Here is a 22,094-nt window from a genome sequence, read left to right as displayed (position 1 = left end):
TCAATGTCATAACCTGTATAAAATATATAAGAAATCAAAAATTTTAATTTCGATTGGTTTGATAGTTCTAACGTTGATGACTTTACTCGATTTAATATATATGTATATATATGTATTTATATATATATATTTGTGTATACATACCCCACCAATGATATTCGAAGTACTATATGGATTATTAACTACAGCACTCCAAAGTGAGAGTTGAGCGATAAAAGCTATCATATAAAGTACTGTATCAGTTGCGGTATTTAACAGCTCCTAAAAAAATATATTACATATAAATATATGTAAAATTATAAAGGAAAGAAAAACAAAAAAAATAATTTTTTTCTCTCAAATCGTGTAACGTTATATTAATGTTCTTCAATAAAAATTTCTTAACACATTCGATAATGCTTACCGTTAATATCCAATTGATGGGAATTTTAAGTACTTCCCTTATCGAGAGAAGATAAATGAAAACCCACAAAAGTGTGATTATAAAAGTCGTTGTTGCCACGAATAAGAACCAATGAGATGCACCAACGACTGCAGGTGAAACACATGCCATACATATTATTCCAAGACCCTGAAAACATAATAATACAACAATATTGTCAAATGATTCAAACAAAATGATATAATATATATGTTTATATCGAATGAATATAATGATATTTAAATAATAATTAATAATTTTACATAAAGCTTATTTCGAAAACAAAATTAAATAAATATAACGTATGAAACGTTTGTTTTTTTTCCTTTTTTATTTTTTTGTGTTTAAATGAACGAATCGTAATAGTAAAAAAATAAAAATCGTTTGATAAAATCGACACCTTTACCGATTTATTACGATTTGATCAAATAATAGTTCGATCCAATTTCTCGGCCAATATTTTACGAACATCGTCTCTGACATTGCAATATTGTTGCATATAATATTCTTCCATATTCGTTTCTACTTTTTTATCATCGTCGAGATCCTCGTCGTCAATAATTGTATTCGTTCGTTGAAAAGAATTGGACAATTCAGGAATCCGAAGGGTTACGATATCTTCATAAAATTGATCACGAATATTAACTTCCTTCTTGATCTTTTGCAATCTCAAACATTTTTCCTCCTGTAAACGAACCAACGGCATTTTTCTTTTCTCCAATTCGTCGGGAACAAAACCTTTCTTCTCCAATATAACATTTCTCATTCGTTTTTGTTCCTTCAATTTCCAAATAGTTTCTTTAGATTTCGGTACGTTCAATGCTCTCTTTTCCGCTTCCAATCTCAATCTCTGTTCGTATTCCTTCTGAAGATTATCTTTAGTTTCCTCCAATCTTCTCTTACGTTCCTCGTCAATTTTCTTCAATTTTTTCGCAATAGCAATTGGATTAGTCTCGAGAAATTCGCGTTGCCATTCGGTGAAAATCTTTTTCCTTTGAACTTCTCTCAATATGTAATTCTCGAACCAATTCATGCACTCAGCATCGTTCGAATACGTACTTGGTTCTTTGAATACACGAAATACACCTTTGTCATCGCCAATTCCAATGAAACCAGATGATACTTTTGTTTCTTTCCAAAAAGATAATACAGTTAACGATCCATTCGAAATGGTTCTAACGAAAATAGGTTCGCAATCGTTTCGTTTGATATCCCAAATTTCTAATTCACCGTCAATTCTACCCATTAAAAAGCAACCAGGTTTACAAGACCAACAACACGCGGTATAAATGGATTTAGATTTTCTCCAAAATATCGGTGATTCCGAATAATTTTCGTGCCAAATTGAAAAAATGTGTCCGCCGATCGTTAAAATAACTTCCAACATACGATGACAACGAACGATTTCAATAACGGGACCATCGTGAGCAAAGGAACGATCGAGGAAGTTACATTTCTCGGAATCTGACGTCCCCACGTCGAACACCTGGCCTTCCCAGGTGCAACGCACCAATTCCCCTTCCCCTGTACCCAACCATAATCTCCTCGTATTATATTCTTCTTCTTCTTCCTTCTTATCGAAATCCTTGACTTTTCGATGTACATTGTTGCACTTTTCCTCCTCCTCCTCCTCCTCTAAACATTCCAAAGAAATTGATAGGCAAATAAGCGTAAAATTTCGCGTATAGTTCGGTATTGGTACAGACAATTTATAAATTATTTGTAAACAATCGTTTAATAAATTCGAAGACAAATCGAGACTCCAAATAATGATAATACCGTCCAATGAAATAGTCATAAATTGACAATTGTTAAACTCGTTCGAAGATTCAACAAATTTTCCATTTGACTTTGCCCGAAATTTCATTGGGATCCATTTGATTTGTCGAATTAAAGAACGATGAGATGAATCTTTTTCTGACGTTGTTGTCACGTTTACAACAGGTACGTTTTTTTGATCAGGTAATTCGAATATTTTGGATTGGCAATTATTATTCGTAGTATTAACAAAGTTAATTATATCGTTTGATATATGCCAAATAATTAATTGACCATTTTCACAACCTCCTATAACGATGTTTTCTTTTAAAGGACAGAAAGTAATGCAATGAACATCCACGTTAGATCGTAGATACGATAATGGTCTAAGAGTATCGGACAATGACCAAAGTAATGCACCTGAATCGTAATCCGAATTAGGTATTACATTGGCTGATCTAATGTAAGATACTACTGCAAGTTCCGTTATCTTTGGATGCCAAGAAATATCGGATATAATATTACTTTGAATAATATTCAAATTAATAAAAAATTGATACTCCTTACTGATAGGTATTTCCATAGATTTCATTGTTTCTTGCTTATCCTTCTTCAAATTTTTAATATCATCCACATAAAGGTTTACAACAGCATTATACTTGATCTCGTCTATCATTTGTTCCGAATATTTTTCTAGAAATATTTCGATAGGTTCCTTTTCTCTGACTAATTCTATTTTATTATCTTCCTGTATCTTATCTTCCAATTCCTCTTTATCCTCGTTACTTCGTACAGTCTCGTCCAAAGATTTATCAATATTTTCCGAATGATTCAAATCGAATAATTTACCGTTTAATGTATCTTCGTATACGTACTGAGTCCAAGCATTTTTAGGATTTCCAGGATAAGTTTGAACATAAGCTTCTCGAGATGGAAGGTGTGTCTGCGTTGAACGAGAAATAAGAAACTTAGAGATGTTATCAAACGTTTCGTTGGCAGGTGGTACTAGGTCGATGTAACTGTCTCTGGATTCGTCAGAATTTCTATCAGAAATTTGACGATTCAAGCCTAACAACGTAGTAGGTAAATTAATCTCAATTTCTAACAATTCTCTTGTATTTTTCGCCGAACTTTCGAGATCGTTCTCGCTATCCAACGATTTCCAAATTTTCGGAATCTTTTCTATTTGTTCGTAAACCCCGTTTAATATAGCTTTGGAAATGTTTTTGTTTCTTTGATAAATGGCATCTCTCGTTTCTTCGGTTAAACAGATAACAAATTGATCGGAATACAATTCGGTCGAATTGTAACCGATTAAAAAGCATGTACCATTATAAACAGAAATTTGATCTCTGTACGGTTCCAAACATGATCCTATTTTATTCGAAAGTCTTAAAACGTCATCACGAGGAACGTATACCCATGGGTATTCCAAAAAGACATACTCGCCGACCGTGCAGCCCAGTTTCTTTTGAGTTTCGGGATCGAAAATCACGCGTTCCACATTCTTGATATTTTCGTCGAGCAGCAACGTCCAGCCTTTCGGATACTTAACCCGTTTTCTTAACATCGTTCTCGTTTATGCGACTACGTGCTACTCTACTGGTAGAATCAAACAAAACCAAGGACTGTTTTCTCCGTTGCTTTCCACGTGAACGTTTATCGATCAAACTTTGGTTAAATTTATTTTATACACGGTATACCAACTCTCGTATCATTTTCAAATTAAAACTCGTCAACTGTTTTTTTTTTACAAAACTTCTACAAAATTTTTTATTTTAAAATATATATATATATATATTGTATATTTTAAATAATTTTATATAATATTATATTATAATTTTTTAATAATATTATTTAAATATCTTCATTTTTTATAATATCTTCAAAAAATCATATATTTTACCATATATGTATAACAAAAAATATACAATCTATGTGATAAGAATTTTTGACTCACCAAATAATACAATTAAGTTGTAAGAAATTCTTTCCAAAAATTGACAATCGGTCATTTGACTGATCAAATGATACGTTTGGTGTTAATTTTTGTTAGAGAGGTTTGTTCGAAATTCATTATTTATTTATTTATTCGTGAATTTGATCGTAAGTTAAGGTATAATTAAAATTCTTATCAAGAGTATCGATAAATTAAATGATCAATTATACTTCATTCTCATTCATTATTCTATCTAACCAATTACAATAAACATATTGGAAATCGAAAGAGACAACCGATGTCACGTTAACACGTATACATATATTTGCATAGGTAAAGTTGAAACGTTAAATAGTGAACGGACACGAAAACTGCGAAGAATCGAAACGTTGAAACGGCAGAAACCAAAGGAAGAATTTCACTTTCACCGCTTTAAAACGTCGTCGACCCTGATAAACACCCAACCAAGAATTCTGTATATATATATTTATCTAACGATAAATGATTATGAAATTATACACATACGATGTATAAACAAGATAATTATTTTCTTGTTAATTTTACGAAAGATCATCGATAAACAAAAAACAGGATCGATTAATTAATTCTTTTCCTGTTTTCAAATATATTAAATTAATACAGTTTTATGATACAATTTAAAAAATATCATTATTATAAGAGTAATCAATTTATACGATAGTAAAAAAAACATTAGATATAAATTAGTTATTTCTCTCGTCCGAAAATAAAATTATTAATAAATAAGTATAAACTAGTAAGTATAAACTAAGTTCAAAACTAAGTTCTAGTTCTTTTTAATGTCCAAATTCCCTACGATACTTATTTATTAATTAGATATAAAATAAGAACAAATTGTCATTCTTTTACTAATCGGATTAGTTATCATTTTATTAATCAAGATTATCGTTATAATATCAAGATATACTTTCATTTAAATTTTGTCATTTACTATACTTGAGATATTGATTAGACACAAGAAGTTGGAATTTTAATAATTCAAACAATTCATACACTGAAACTATTAACTTGATTTTATCGAATTTTGAAAAATATTAATATCAAAATACTCGATCAATAATTAACTTATTTTTTATTGCAAATAAATATTCTAAATAATTGAGCTTAGAATTACTAAAGAAGTATCATTTTTTTACCTTTTCTTTTGTGGAATTAACGAATTTGTTATTTTAATGACTCCTATCACGAAATCGTGTAAAAACTAACAAAATCAAACTGTTCATATATATATATACTTAAATATATATTTTTTTTCGAATCATATGAAATCATATTTTTTATTTTTAAAAATCCCACTGACTTTAGAATTCGATCACGCACCGGGCAACGAGTTTCAAACCGAGCGAACGTCGAACCGGTTTTATCGAGGTGACTTCAAACATGCATTCGATTTGAAAGAAAAGCATTACGAATCCTGTCAACAATCAAATATTTTCTAAATAACGTAACGAGTCACATATTTTTATATCATATATATATATATATATATATATATATACACACATGTAACACATGTAACATGATAAATAATTTGTAAGATTATATAAATCATATATATTATATATAATATATGTACTTTCTAAAACGATCTAACCTGATACACAATCAGGTGCAATAGTATGATCACAAAGAAATAAAGAAAAAAAAAAGGGAATTGTTAAGAATAAAGTATGCAGAAATTGTGAAATGAGATAATACTTGGGTATAGTTACTTGGTGGTCGGGTAAGAAATCCTAATGACCTACATAATTGCATACGGTCACTTTTAAGTTTATCGTTAACTGACAAGTGAACTGGTTATATATATAGTTCAAATACACGACTTCTACGTTCTAACTTCATTTTCATTGTAAAAAGAAAATTATTAACGATAAGTATGTATATAAAACACATACGATAAGTACAATGATAACCTCATAATCCAAAGATCATGTCTTGTAAAATATGTATGATAGATGGATATATATTTTATCAGAAATATTTATACTAATTCGAATGAATAACTCCTGGATTCATTTATTACGATAAACTTTAGTCTTTATATATAATATAATCTAAATTTCCATACAATTTTTTAACACAAATTAACATATATAATTATAAATATCATTTAAGTCATTCGCGCGTATGTTTTATATCTTTAATGATGCAACCTTATTTATTGGATTTTTTCTGAATTGATTTGATTCGCGAACGACGAAAAGTATATTACTATTTCAAATGATTTCTTCTTGTCAAAGATAAAAAAAGAAAAATTATAAAAATATTCCAAATAGGTGAAACATTAAACGATAGATTAACGGGAATAAATTTATGATAATGATCTTACCTGATTGATTTGATTCGAACAACGAAATGCATATTACTATTTCAAATGATTTCTTCTTGTAAAAGATAAAAAAAGAATATTCTAAATAAATATTTAAAAAATAAAAAGAGGGAAACATTATGTAAACGACAAGTTAAATAAATCGTTTTACATATTGATTATCACAATTTTGTTCTCATTCATTAAAATGTAGTGTGTATTGTTGTTCTGACAGCGAGCAAATGACATCAGAGGGATTACAAACGAACGGTGCGTATCGAAACGTATCGATAATATCTAATGGTCCGTCGCAAACAACAAAACAATAACCCAGGGGACCTGTCTTGTTTTTCCGGCTAGATTAACAAATAATAATACCGTCTATAATTTTCTACAAGGATGTTGAATATAATTACCGATCACGATTACAATACTACCTCGATCACGAGCACTTATCTTCGACAATACAAAACACCTTTTCCTTTTGAAATTTATCTTCGTTTGTTATTTTAACGAAACAACAAAAATCATCCGATATTTTTAAATAATATATATATAATGTGAACAAAAAAGGAAAATATAATTATTCTAAATATAGAAACCATTTCTTTCTTTCTTTCTTTTTTCCAAAATAACTTCTCAATGATCAGAACGTTTACGATTTGAATTAATTTTTTAACAGAGGGAGGGCGGACAGGGGGCGGGACGGGGGGTGTTATCGAATTAGATATACTTGTACCATGTTATTAAATAATATTGTTAATACGTAAAAAGAAAAGTTTATAAATTATTCTAAGAAACATGATTCACGCGACAAAGATACGAGGAAAACGTGCTGCGAGATGAGTTTCTACAAATACAAACGGGACGACGGTTCTCAACCGATTTTACCGAGAATGATTTTATAACGATGACGCAAATAATATTCTTAAAACGTTGATGACTCGTATTACGTGTTATCGCAAACGTTCTTAAAATAATGCTTATTGTTAGATAAAGAATAAAAAAAAAAAAAGAAACGGGGTCATTTCGTTCGCAATACATGAATGGGATGTTGGGGATCTTCTGACTGTAGAAAAGGATTATCGTTAACGTTAGAATATTTTCTTTTATCAAGGAAGTTCGAAAGACATGTTCAAAAAATAGAGGAAAGAAAGGTGTGTCTTATCATACACCGTACACAAATACCAAGAATTTCTTGTGTAACCCACCTGTCGCTGCTTTTAAAAGAAAAAAAAAAGAAATGGTTAGATAGTCGTAAAAAGTATACGTTTACATTGACTAAAGTCGTATCATCATTTTTGTGTTCGTGTTTCCTCGTTTATATTGGCTTCTTGCCAAACGTATAGTTATAGTATACGTTATATATATCTATACGTATATATACATTATATACATCTATGTATATAACGTATACTATATATATATATATACATAATACATACATACATACATATATGTACATATATATATACATAGATGTCGAAAATCGATGTATTGAACGACCAAAACTTTACAAATATAACCCACCAAACGTATATAAATCATTTTTACGTTTACGTTTAAAATTGTCAATGATACGTCTAGAGGGAAAAGAAAAAATATAACAATACAAGATATAACAGGTTTAGAAAAGTCTACTCGAATAACATAATACTTGACTGCACGCAATCTCACTTTTTATCTTTAACTAAATGCACTAACTTATCTTTTCCTATTCACCTTTGTCTTACAGGAAAGTAATAAAAATATGTTGACTACAAGAAAAAAAAAGAATATAATACAATAAGTTTCGATAACACTTATTGTTAAATAAACACATTATTTGTGTGAAAATATAGACAATCAATTATAATAATAATTATTATGTTATGAATTATTAAATTCATTCTCGTCGGGTTTTCCGTTAGAGATTTCTCATTCGCCTAAACGATATATACGCATATTTCTTTATATTCATACACCATAGAAAATATAATAGTGTCGCGAGCCTTAGGCGAGGCGCGGCTCGGCCTTGGCATAAACGACTTGCGGGACAATTACAATGATGCATAACTTGTTGCATGGCAAGCAATACTATACTTGTTCCTAGGACATATAACATAGAAATGAAAAACAACATACTCAGTTTGTGTGTATGTGTGTGTTTGCCTAGAATATGAGGAAATTATAATATAGTAATATTAAACACAATGAAACAAGTAACTAAGCAATAAAGTGTAATTGCACAATCTAGCTATCGAAACTGTTGGTTGGGCGTCTTCATCTAGTGTGGGGTGAGAGGGAGGGGGGGTTGGCGGCGATCACAATTCGCGATAAAACTCATGGTAATTGACCTAAATCTCCTACGTCAAATTTGTCTCGGTAATGTTTCAATTCCGTTTACACACACACACACACACACACACGACTGTGGCCCTATAAAATAAAGAAAATTATTCGTAGAAATGGTTTTTAAATGGGGTTTTTTTTTTAACTGACGCGTAAAATTTGCAAGATGTTCTTCTCTATCGAATGATTATACGCGATAATAATACTTTGATATAGATCGTATATTTTTAATTTTTTGTTTTTTCTTAATAAAATATATATACCATTTTATATGAAAAAAAAAATATATTATCGAAAGCAGGAAAATTTCATTAAAAAGAAAAACTTAATTTGAATCACGTTTGTTTCCTGGTAAGGTAGAGAAAAAAAAATAACACGATGAGTTGTTTTTAACGAAGCATTTTCCTTATCTACGATTGATCGTGATAAAAATATCATAATGATCGTCGACACGGTTAGAAAGTGATATATATACATATAAATTTTCAAAATATTGTAAACTTTCTTTTGTCTCAAATTTTTGATCCGGAAAAACGTCGTTAAAAAAAAAAAAAGAAAAAAGGGATTACTTGGCTCGTAAAAAGCTAATCAAAAGGAAGATACGCCCTCCTTTTACGTGTTCATTCCAACGTAACGCATAAACAAGTCAAACCGATCCAAGCATAAGATAAAGTTCATTGATCTCGGGGGGAGGGGGGGGAGGGAGTAGGGAGGAAGGAATACATTGATTTTATTTTAAATAAACAACGAACGAATCGTCGCCTTTAATGATTAATAAAAAAAAAAAAAAAAGGAAGAAAAAAGAAAAAGTACAAGTCCAAGATATAATAAATGAATGTTTATCATTTTTATGATTTGGTACTAAAGATTTACGATTGGTCTGAGAGAATAACGGTAATTTTTTTTATTATCCGATTGTAGAGAAACGATCAATTATTCAACATTTAAAATGTCCGATTTCGTTGGGACATCATCGCAGGTGTAGCTATACAATACATTTATTAATTATGGTACGTATTCCGTTGACCATCTGTATCTACTTGAAACAGGAAGTGTTTCGTTACAGTGCACAGTATAGACGTTAAAGAGGTGAGACCGGAAACGGTAAGACCGGTCGATGAGCGAGCTTTCTTATTACTAAACACAATGCAGCATGCATTACGTGTTTACGTCATAACGTCCTGTAAAAAGTAAAAGGAGGAAAAATAATATTCTGTAAGACGTTAGGAAGTAAGCAACATTATTGTAGAATCAAATTTATACATTTGAATTGTTTTAATATTTAATAATGTAATAAAATTATAAATAGAATGTAACAATGAATTGTTGTATATACGTGTTATATCTATGTTCAATTAAAAAACATTAATTACAATTTTGGCCCGAATTTACTTCTGTTGGCTTAAATTGTTTACAATTTTAACAATTGGTTTGCATACCTTTTTTCAAATTTGATTATTTTTTTTCCCATTAAAAATTGATATGATACATAAAGCATCAAATATTATATGTAAATATACATGTTATAATTATATATTATATATTATTATAATCAATTATTTTATAGTTAAAGGATTGTTTTTTTTTATGATTTATACGATCAAATATGTGTAATTATGAAATTGAGGGTCACAATGAACAACATTTAACGAATATTACAGAATGTTAAAGAAAAAAAAGAAAATGGCTAAACTTATCGATCTGTATATGGAAAAAGTATACAGTCATCTTTAGCCCTGTTCTTCGACGAATACACGTCAATAATTTCTTACGCAGAAGAATAAATACAATGGAAGTTGTGTTCTTATAATAAATTTAAACTTGAAAGGAAAATTCAATGAAAAGATAATCCATTAAGATAATAAATTCGAAGTAATCACATTATCGCGATCTTATATTATATTATGTTGGATAAAACCAAAAAATGACGAATTTACAATTAATTTGACGTATATTTAATACAATAAGTTATTATCAATCTTAAAATAATGGACTTTAAAATACCAACAAAAAAAAAGAAAAAACAATTAAATAATGCAAGAACGAACACGCGCGTCGATGAAACGTGTTAGTGGTTGTTAAATCGGAAATAGCTCTCGAGTAAATCGATACGTAGTTAGCTAATAATACTTCGTTGCAAGTCGTTTACAGTAGGGTTTAGTAGAGTAGTAACCAGTAAGAAAATAAGATATCGTTTGATTAGGATAAATTAAATGTAGATCGATTAAATTGAATCGGTGGCACGTGGACAAAGTTGTTAACCGGTATGATGCTACCGGGTAGACTTAGGTATGCGTTACCCGGTAGCGGTAGATTCGTAGGAAAAAGAAAGAAAGAAAAAAAGAAAGAAGAAGAAGAAGTAACGTGGCCGATGAGGAATAACAGCCAAGGACGGCTTGAATTGTTAATGAGTCGTCGTTTCGATACCGTTGCTGCGACGGGTAGGCATCGGGGCCAACGTGGCGAATGCGGCCAATACGGGGCCTCAAGCAATGCACAAGGTGGTGTTCTCTTCTTTGTATACGACGACGACATACACACACGTATCACAGATTGACTACGTACATTGACTAGAGGATACCGATGCTCCTGGAATATGTAGGACGCCACGTATGGTGGTGGTAGTAGTGGTGACGGTGGTAATGGTGGTGGTACCGGTCATCGGAGATGATCATGTATGGTCATCGTACGAGCCAACCTAATCGAACCTCGAGAGTTGGTATCTAAATCCACTGAAAACCTTTATAACTATTTTCCTCTCTCTTTCTCTCTCTCTCTCTCTCTCTCTTCACTGTGTTTCTTATAAATTTCTCCTTCTCTTTCTTCTTCTTCTTTTTTTTTTTTTCGTCCACCATCATCACTACTACTCCATCAAGATTTTCGTCGATCACAACCCACAAGTGATCGCGAGTAGTAATAGGAACCGGTCCGACCAGTACACCTAACTAATTCCACCAATGGAATACATGAATACAGATTACGACGTTGCAGGAATGTCAGTCGATTTCAAGATGGGCGATCGAATCGATCGCTTTTAAATTTAATACGACGATATTTATAACTAAAGGAGTAACAAATCTTTTCTCAATTCTTTTATTTTATTTATTTATTTTATTCTATTTATTTTATTTTGGTTAATATTTCGTGTAATTAATAAGCACCGATGAAAAGGATTATCGATCTATAACAACGGATTATTAATGACGTCATTGAATCAGATAGAACTTTACCCAATCGCGACATCTCAAGGCCTCGATCTTTATTATTAAACCTAATCGATATTTACCACTATGATATTATTTCGTGTTTCCCTGTCGTAATAGTAGTATGTCAATCAGGTGACAAATAGCAATAATAAGGAAAAGAAAAAGAATCTAATCATTATATTATGATTCTATATCGTTAAATAAAAATTAAATATGACATAACCTAATTTTCTAAAAACTCGTGCTTTTAGAAAAAATAGAAAAACGTCGGCCATTTTACATCGGTATTCTTAAAAACGTTTCATACATCCCACGTCCCATTTTCTTGGTTATTTCATCATTACAAATGTAGTATATTTGCGTGCCTCTAAACGTGATCGTCGCGATAATTTCTTTCGAGAAAATGGCATCATATCGCGTTTTAACCAAAAGTAAAACTATTGTCGCGTTACATTACCGTAATACTAAGCGTGCTTGATATTCCTTGATGATAACTTTCTAGATAAGGAAAAGTAAAATAAAGAAATACAAAAAAAAAAAAATATAAATCAAGATCTCGTTTATGGGGCCTTTGTATACAATTTTTTTTATATAAAAAACAACGAACACGAAACACGCTTAACAATACGCGAAACTTTTTAAATAAACATTTTTTTGTTGCTGTTTTTTATTTTGACTTCAAACAGAAATAAAAGATGAAGAACGATAAAACGTAAGAAAAAGACCGTAGATTAAAAAAAAAAAAAAAAAACCTCTAACAACGCAACGATATTTTATTTCTATTCCACCCGATATGGTAATTCGATCGAACTGCTGCCGCACGTCAGGTCATGTATAGATATGTACATAGATATATATATATACACGTAATTTTGTCTATAGTCTACTACAAGAAATTGTTTTGGCGTGTAAGATCTCGTACTGATATGAGACCAGAATTATTCCGACTAATTATCATTATTAATGTCAATGTTATAAAGTAGACTTCCCTCTCCCTTCCCACCCCTTTTTATAAAACATTAAGGATCAATTATAACAACAAGATTGAATCATCCATCCGTGTGAATTAATTATTACGTGAAAAAGAAATGACGAAGAAAAAAAAAAAGAACTAGTGACGTAATGAAAAATTCGAGTCATAGTATGAGATTTCTAATTTATCTTTTTTATTAAACGCGCTAACAGACTAACATTTCAAAGATATCTTCGAAATGATTTAACAGTAAGCTTAAAAAACACTGACAATTCGTGTAGATTGCGTGAGTATTCGTCGACTCGACGACTCTTGGCGCAGAATCAATGACTAAAAGAATCTCAGAACGTAATTCAAGACGAAACAAGTATGGCCACAGGAAAAAAAGGTGCTGACCGTTCCTGGAAAAAGAAATAAATTTGTTTTCTCTTTTTTTTATCTATTTATCTATCTATCTATCTTATCTATCTTTGTTTCTCTATTTATTTTATTCAAAGTGCATCGTAATCATTATCCTGATCATTCTTATTCATTTCTTACAATCGACGATAGGAGCAATTAAAATTGAATTGTTTATTTTATTTTGTGTTTATTTGCGAATTATTCTGTTACGTTCTACGTATAATTAAATTTTTCCAATAGAACATAAGTTGCTTTTTTTTTTTTTAATGTATTTTATTCACAGATAAAAACTCGTAGTGATTATTATTCGTAAAGGGAACGAAATCGTAAATTATACCAGCAACGTTTGAGTACCATTTTACGAGATAGTTTCATTTTAGTACAATTTTTAAGTTAAATGAAACAATGAACGAATTTTCTCGTTAAATTTTAATGTAGGAATTGCATCATACTTGTATAAACTGACGTTTAACAAAATTAAAGCTTTAGCATTAACAATATATGTATATATATATTACAGAGAACGTAAACAAATGATACACTTGAAACTCGGCCAATTAACATTTATTATCTCTATTATGAGTACTGTTACGAAATAAAAAAAGAGCAAAATAAAAAAATAAACAAGATCCTTGTTATCTTGTTACTTTAAATACAAGACGCGAAGACATTTTATTCGTGTAAACGGGAATATTTGATATTTTCCATAGAATTTAATATGAAATAAATACAATTAAACTTTGAAAAAATAATTCAATTAGATTATCAAGTATTAAAGAAAATTCATCTTTTTCATTTTATGTCATCTAAAGGATTTTATTTATTAAAAAGTAATAAATAGGGTAACATCCGTGACTCGTACACACACACACCCGACCATTTCATCCTAATCGATAATTATATTCGATGTCAACGTTAATTAATAATCAAAACGTTTTATCGTTTGTGTGACAGACACGTAGGTCTTGGGAAAAAGAAAAATCTTGTCGAAAATTAAAAAAAGCTACGTGATAGAGTTTACTTTTTTTTTTTTTACACGTTCATAAAGAACAAACGCATCGTCAATTACGCAATGTGGTCTGACACTTTTTAATAGGAAATATCTTAAGAAATAAATTCTCATAAATTTTTATAAACGAGATATAAGTAATGAATAAAACAATAACTTTTATATATAATTTAATGTTTATCGAAGTTTTGAACGATGTCGAAATGGGATAAGATAGACATTTTTTTGTTCTATGAAATAAAAAAAATAAAAATAAAATATGAACAAGGTTTCGAGTATTAATTAATAAAATTTTGTAAACAGAGCCTTTCCCCTCTCATCTCAACCTAAACACTTTGTTAACCGTTCCGTAAGAGGATTACCGTTACACGGTTATGCTGTTGCAGGTTCAACGTCACGGTGTAAACCGCTCGAATCTTCTCCACCCATCATACTACTCACGTTCATCATGCTTCTCGAAGAATATCATATCGGTGGTTTAATTTCTCTTTAAAACTACAAACCTATACACACACACAAAATTTGTACAAAGTATACGATACACTTTAACTTTTTAATACTTAATTCAATATTTAAAATTCAGATAAGGAATTGAATCTTATTTATAATCTTGAAGGAAAAACAATACTATCTTATCTTATAGATCATAATTTCAAAGTCCCACGATTAATATTTTATATACGAGGAATAAATTTTCAATTCTATTTGAATATTAAACAGAAGAAGAAGAAGAAGAAAAAAAACATTAACGAACATAAACGAATGATTGTAGATATTATTATACGACAAAATGAAATCAATTTGTTGCCCCCTTTTATCGTGAATAAATTGTCATCATTCTTTTTTTTTTTTTTTCTTTGCATCGTTTGGTATGCACACTGTGAGAAATCTCTTATATAAAGCACACGAGACAAGATAATTTGAATGCAACGGTATCCCACGGAATGTATTCAATCATGAATATAACCACCATTAATTGACAATTATCAAAAGGTGATAACGCACTTTTATTTCAAGGAAAATGTGATGTTCAACGAAATACTTACAAAATTACACGTAATATTTTTGATATGCGAAAATGACAAAAAGATAAAAAGAAACGATAATCAATTGAAACAAAAATTATAATAACAAATATGCGATGAGATTAATTTCTAAATTTGTGTTTCCTTAAAACTTACGAATATAAATATAGATAAAAAATGGGGTAAACAATATACATTTATATTTCTGAAAGTATATATTATTATAAAATGCATACAGAGCATGAGAGGATGCGTAATATTCTTTTGAACGAGCGATGACGCGTGTGCGCATTAAGTTACGTAATATTATCCACCTTCTTTATGCGAGAAAGAGAGATCTTTCGAAGGAAACTATGTACATTACGTAGAATATTATTATATTCAAGATATCCCGCGCATCGGACGATTATGCGCATGCGTTATTATTGGCTAATAAAGATGTAGTTTATTCGAAAATATCCCGGGAATAAGAATTTCTGTTGTTTTTTTTTGTTTTTTTTTTGTCTAGCTAGTTCCTCGTTGATGGCTTGGCCGGGTTCCAAAGTAAAACAATCATGTTGACATGACGTACTTTAAAGATGTCTCTGCTTATGTTAGTTAGACCACCGATCTATTATACTTATGCGCAAAAGATAAATGAAATGAATAGAAATATATTTCGAATGAAAATAAAATAAAATACGTTTCAAAACGTTCCAATTTTTAAATAGTAAAATTATTTCTTTTTAAATATATACGATAAAACTTTACGTAATTTTGCTATAAGATTGAATTGATGTTTACTTAAAAAAAAAAAAGTCGTATATCATTTCACAAAATATTGATATTTATTATTTAGATAATATTTGAGTATGCATATCACGAGTTAATTGTATGAGAATAAAAGAACACATAAAATGAAATATTATACGAAGCAAAATGGTAACTCGTATCTAAAAAAAAATGAATAAAAAAAAAAAAAAAATAAGAAGAAAAGAAAAAGATTGGTACACTCATTCTCACCAATTGCACGAGTTTTATGATGCCAGGTATGGTCCTAAAGTAAGACACATTGAGCCTTATGCCAGCAAGAGGACTAGGTTGACCTGGTTCCGTCTTTACTGTAGGCACCTGTCTTGGATTGTTAGTTGCGTTGTTGCTAGAATTGTCCATTGTCACTACGGTCTCCGACATCATATTACGTCGCTTATCGCGCGTTTTTCACTTTACGATTTATTTCGACAAATAACGCACTTCGTAATCTCTTGATTAACAACAACAAAAATGTTTCTTTAATAATACAGAACGACTCAAAAATATTTAAGAAAATGGTCGAAAAAAGTAAGATCAAAGAAAAAGAAGAAGAAGAAGAAAAAGAGGAGGAAGGGAAAAGTAATAAAGGAAAACCGGTACGTTTCGAAAGTCAAACGAACAAACACCTGTTGGTTTTAAACACGGCCCTCACAGTGGCCTCACCACTTTAAGACTACGACGTAATCAACGATAGAACCGCTATACCCCTACCACATATTTTTACCATATCCCCACTTTTCTAATTTATTCCCCTTCCACACTGATAGATGTACGTGAGCATATATGCGTGCCCTCCTATGGAAATACATCTCTATATATTACGTTTTGGACATCTTTTTATGTTTCTCTTGTATTCTTCTTTTTCTTATTATTATCAATATTATTTTCATATATAGGAAAAAATATCGAACGATAAGAGTTATTTTTCATATAAAAATTTCATACTCGCGTGTGTAAATGCATATACTAGATATAAGAGAAATGTTTTATGATACAAATTCTAATCTAGCACTAATATTTGATATGTTGCTATATATGAAGATTATTGACGAAGAAAATAATGAAAATAATATGTTTTCATTGTGAAAACAATATTATTCATTAACATGTTATTTAATATTATTATCGTCTTTTCTGTAGTAGTATCCGAAAAATATTCTATGCGATATTTACGTTGATTCGGTATTTCAATTTGAAAATGGCGCCATACAACGATCCTAGGGACTTTACTTTTCTCTATTTCAAATTATATTTTTATTGGTTGGTTATTTTACGATAAGTAATATTCATAATAGTTGTCATTTATCTCTCTTAAAGTTACTTCACAAGTATAAGAGACATTTATTAGTGTTATTAAATTTTTTACTAAAACAGTATTTGTAAATTAAATATAGTAACTAGATCGAAACAGTATTCATTTTATCACTAAATATAGGGACTTTATATGCAAGAAGAAACGTAAGATTTCTGCTGTTACGTGTAGCATAACTTTAATGGAGTCGTGATTAAATATAAGATACATTGAAATGAAAATATGAGTGCTACTGCGAAAGGTTTTATTCAAGATTTACCTCCAAAGGAAGGGTATCGTCCTATTCAAACAGAACGTATCCCTTTGCGTAGTTTACTTGGAGGTAATGCTTGGCTTTTTTCACAAGTATGACCTTGCATTCTTAATATTAAAAAAAAAAGCTATAATTTAATATTTTTTAGGACGATCAACTTTTGCTATAGTCTTATTATCTACCATTGTTGGGCATTTTTTGTATTTTATAGAATGGAAAAAGCAAAAGAGAGAATCTATTGAAATGAGAAGTGCTCAATTTGCACTTTTACCATTCTTAATAGCTGAGAGAGATCGAGCGTAAGTTGACCCATTTTAAATCTATATATTGAAGAATAAAACGTTTTGTTTTTTTTTTTTATTAACAATCTTACTGTATGATATGAGCTCTTCACAGCTAGAGCGATTAACTCCGGTTTAAGAATTTTGAAAAATTGTAATACTGGAACACTTGATACTTAACATTTTTTATTAAAAATAAATTTCTTTCATAATTAGAGACTAAACGCTAATAAATGATTAAAATTATCAAAGACGTTAAATGATAAATGATATTGACAATATATATAAATTTATCAATTTTCTTCATTTTTTGTTTTTGAGTTAATCAATTAAATAAATAAGCAGCTCATATATCGAATAATTTGTTATTTATTTGAAAATAGCAATTGTCAAAACTGAAATTTTCAGAATGTTGAAACAAGTCAAGCGTAATTTTGCTGAAGAAAAGGAGTTGATGAAAGATTATCCGGGATGGAAAGTGGGTACATACTTTGGGGAACCAGTATACAAAACAGTACCAGAAGATGCATTCGTTGAGCCAGATAATTATGAGTACTTTGCACATGCAGATCCAAATGAAATGGACTGGAAGCGTATAATAAGACAAATATTCTAAAAATAGTCATTAAAATATATTTAACAGAAGTAGTAATCTATTAAGATAGACATTAAATAAAAGTGTCGAGGCATTGTATATAACATCAGAAGATTTCAAATCTCCTTTTATACCTCTAACACGACTATTACTGATTCATTGTTTTTTAATTATTACAAAATAGCAAATAATCGACATTATTCTCTAAATTATACATACAAGTTACTCAAGTACTTGTACCCTATCAACTTTTTAAACAACTAATATTTGCTTCTAATGTAGTTTTCAAATTCTTATTTCTCTTTTATGTTTATCTTTAAAATTAAAAATCTTAATCTTTTAAGTTCTAAATTTCTTTTAAAAGTTTAAAAATTCTATACTTTAAGAATTATTACACTTTCAAATTGATATAAATTTTATTGCACAAGAAAACACGTTGTGGAAATATAATTTTACATAACAAAGTGATATCAAAAGAGTATTTGTACCATAAGGACTATATATATATAAGATCTTACAATTACTAACGCTATTATGACTCCGAAGAGAATTTTTAAAAAACTTTATCAAATTTTAGGAATCACAATTAATGATTTATCTTATACAATAATTTTAATCTTTAACATATCATTTTCACTCTTTCTTTTATGGATTTGAAGACAATAGGAGCAATAGTTACGAGATTAAGTTAGGTTAGAAACGGAACACATATAAGCTGTGACACAGTGTAAATATAGAATAAGATAACATAGGTATGTGCTATTTTTATCCACAGTACTGGTCAACCATTGGTCCTGATTGGTTATGAAAAGTAACCAGAGAAGTTTAGGAAACTATGAGATATAAAACAAATAATGGAAAATAAAAATATGAAAAATAATATATGCATATAAATAAAATACAATCGAATTCTTGTAATGTATGTACGTGGATTATACTTAATTTATTTTTAAACATTACATACTTAATAATATACCTTAGTTATAAAATAATTTCGATGTGATATTCTTTTCAATAAAAATTTCCCTCTGCGAGGTCACCACTGCACAGGAACGTTAAACCAAATGTACATTAGTTTAAACAATTACATAAAAATGAAAAAATGCTAAAATTAGATCGTTATAATCTTAAATTTTATTGATTAGATGAATTATTCCCTTTACACACATGCGCAACGTTCGGAAAGTTATACAAACAACTTTTAATAAAAGAATTTTCATAGAAGAGAAAGTGCCAGTCTCAAGGTGAATTTCGAGGAAGACGGTACATAGACGATATATTCCGAGCTTTTTAACAATAGTAGACATTTATATCGATTAATTAACAATTATTTTAATTTCTAATACACCCTCTTTATATTTCAGATTGTTTAAGCACCTAATCATTAATTTAAATATTGCAAAGCTATTAACATACTTTGAATAGAAAATAATTTTGATATGTTTTTATGTTACGTTTTTAGATGATTATTTTAAACTTAATTTTGTTACTGGTCTAAATTATAAACATAGAGTCCTCTGATTACTTGCATTGTTTTTTTGTCACTTCTCTTGTAGATTTCGACGTGTAACCATCGGTGAGTGTTACTGGCGAATAAAAATTAATTAATATTTATTAAAATTCGGGTCTTCAGAAGCGGTTACCTCCTCGTGGTTAGACCCGGGCAATGGATATTACTTTCCGTGTAATGTTTATCATAATTTATATGCTATTCATTACATTACAAGTAAAATCTAGCAAAGACCGCTTACCATAAACATTATAATTGTAATTAGTTTCTTTTAACTTCCTAATTATTACCATATTCTTTTACTCCTTTCCTTGGTTCCTTCTATCCATTTCATCTATAGAAACTAATTACTTTATAATGTTTCTTTAATAACTTTTATACATTTACAGATACCAGGGAGTAGTTCAAAATTGTTGAAATTTAAGTTGCAATCTGTAAAAGAAATTGCATTCGATTCATTCATTGCATCTTTACAGTCCTAGAATAACATTTATTTTTTGCAGGTTTCTTTTTTAAATCTTTGCTGCAACGGATAGATAATAGGCTCTTTCTTTCTAAAAAAATCGTTAATAAGATATCACTTCATACATCATTGATAATGTTGCTTACGAATTCGTAATATATTTTTAAAAATTTTACATATCTATATTATCCTACTTTAAAATATTAAATATCTATTATTCTATTTTGAATATTAATTAATTTTGATCTTATGTTTCATTAGATAAAAATTTTACTCTCGAAGTTATCACTGTGCAGGAGCGGTTAAATAATTACATAAAAATGCAAAAATAAAAGCGTTATAATCCTAAATTTTATTTATTACATGCATTATTCACTTTATACACACAATAAAGTGCAGAAAATGTCAGAATGCAATACTGCTATGTGCATTTTTGCCATTTCTTTGAAAAGTTCGGGTAAATATTTTTTATATTAAGAAGTTAGTGGATTTTTATGACTCTTATATTAAATTAAAGTACACTCCTTTTTTTACGTCTAAAATACTTTGTCAAGTTACAAATTTTTCATGGAGTGGTATGATGCAGTAGTTACAACACACATGTTTATACACTATAAATTAAAAATAATTATTTAAAATTCCATTATACAAATAACGATACTATATATACTATTATAGAATATATCATATACTATCATATACTATTAAAGAATATTGTTTTCTTTGATAGTATTGTACCGTTGCCGCGTTAAGTACCTACTATCGCCCACTTGTGGTCCCGGTAGTAACTAAAATGAATCTGGGTAGATAAAAAAGGGGACTAGTGAGCTTCTATGTACTATTGTATTTTATGGTGTCGTGTTTTTGGGGATTAGTTCTACACAAAGTGTATTTGATAAATAATAAGATTAGGAAAATAAATTAAACTTTTAGTATTTTGATTTATCTCTTTCGCTTTAGAGAAAATATTGTTTCTTTTTCTGTATTAAAACTAGTATATATAAGTAATCAATAGAAAATGTTAGAAAATTCTATTATATGTTGGCAGAACTGAGTTTTTATCTGTAATATAACCTCAACATGTTTGTGCACGTGTTGTTGCATTTTGATTATTTATAATGTCCAAGAATGCATGTGTATAAAATTGTGTGAAAGTTTTATTATAAAGAATAGATAGTATATAAATCAAAAAATTAAAAATAATGTCACCAGTGATTGATGATGAAATTACAGAAACGATGAGTTACAGTAATGAAAAAAAGAAACGAAAAAAACTTTCAATAACATCAAATAATAATATAATTTTGGAGAATGATGAACAAAATATTTCTACTACGAGTGAACAAAATCATGATAAGAGTTATGTTAAAGAACATAAAAAAAAACGAAATAAGCATTCATTAACACTTTCTAATGGTATAACAACGGAGAGTGACTGCAATACTACTTCTATTGAGATAGAAGGAAATCAGAATGA

At 29.4% G+C, this 22,094-nt stretch overlaps 3 protein-coding genes across 3 annotated transcripts in view; 1 reads left to right on the top strand and 2 right to left on the bottom strand.

Annotated features, from left to right (window-relative positions):
• The window catches only part of LOC106785582 (CKLF-like MARVEL transmembrane domain-containing protein 8), a 1,545-nt gene extending 992 nt beyond the window's left edge, over positions 1-553 (bottom strand). Inside the window, exons 1-2 of the mRNA XM_014746189.1 lie at positions 404-553; positions 145-261 (exon numbers count right to left, since the gene is read on the bottom strand). Coding sequence (XP_014601675.1) covers positions 145-261; positions 404-553 — 267 coding nt within the window. The remainder of the gene's footprint in view (positions 1-144; positions 262-403) is intronic.
• Positions 554-749: 196 nt separating this feature from the next.
• LOC106785581 (WD repeat-containing protein 63-like) lies at positions 750-3,749 on the bottom strand. Its single transcript, XM_014746188.1, has one exon. It carries the CDS (start codon positions 3,747-3,749, stop codon positions 846-848), a length of 2,904 nt encoding a protein of 967 aa, XP_014601674.1. The 3' UTR covers positions 750-845.
• Positions 3,750-17,608: 13,859 nt separating this feature from the next.
• Positions 17,609-18,751, top strand: LOC106785635 (NADH dehydrogenase [ubiquinone] 1 alpha subcomplex subunit 13). The gene is made up of 3 exons (XM_014746264.1): positions 17,609-17,837; positions 17,917-18,067; positions 18,458-18,751. Exons 1-3 carry the CDS (start codon positions 17,738-17,740, stop codon positions 18,663-18,665), a joined length of 459 nt encoding a protein of 152 aa, XP_014601750.1. The 5' UTR covers positions 17,609-17,737; the 3' UTR covers positions 18,666-18,751.
• Positions 18,752-22,094: the final 3,343 nt, after the last annotated feature.

The sequence above is a fragment of the Polistes canadensis genome, unplaced genomic scaffold (assembly GCF_001313835.1).
Source record: "Polistes canadensis isolate GaletaPanama2010 unplaced genomic scaffold, ASM131383v1 scaffold_53, whole genome shotgun sequence".
In the NCBI taxonomy this organism is placed as follows: domain Eukaryota; kingdom Metazoa; phylum Arthropoda; class Insecta; order Hymenoptera; family Vespidae; genus Polistes; species Polistes canadensis.
The sequence above is the reverse complement of the archived record's forward strand: the minus strand, read 5'-3'. Positions and strand labels throughout refer to the sequence as shown.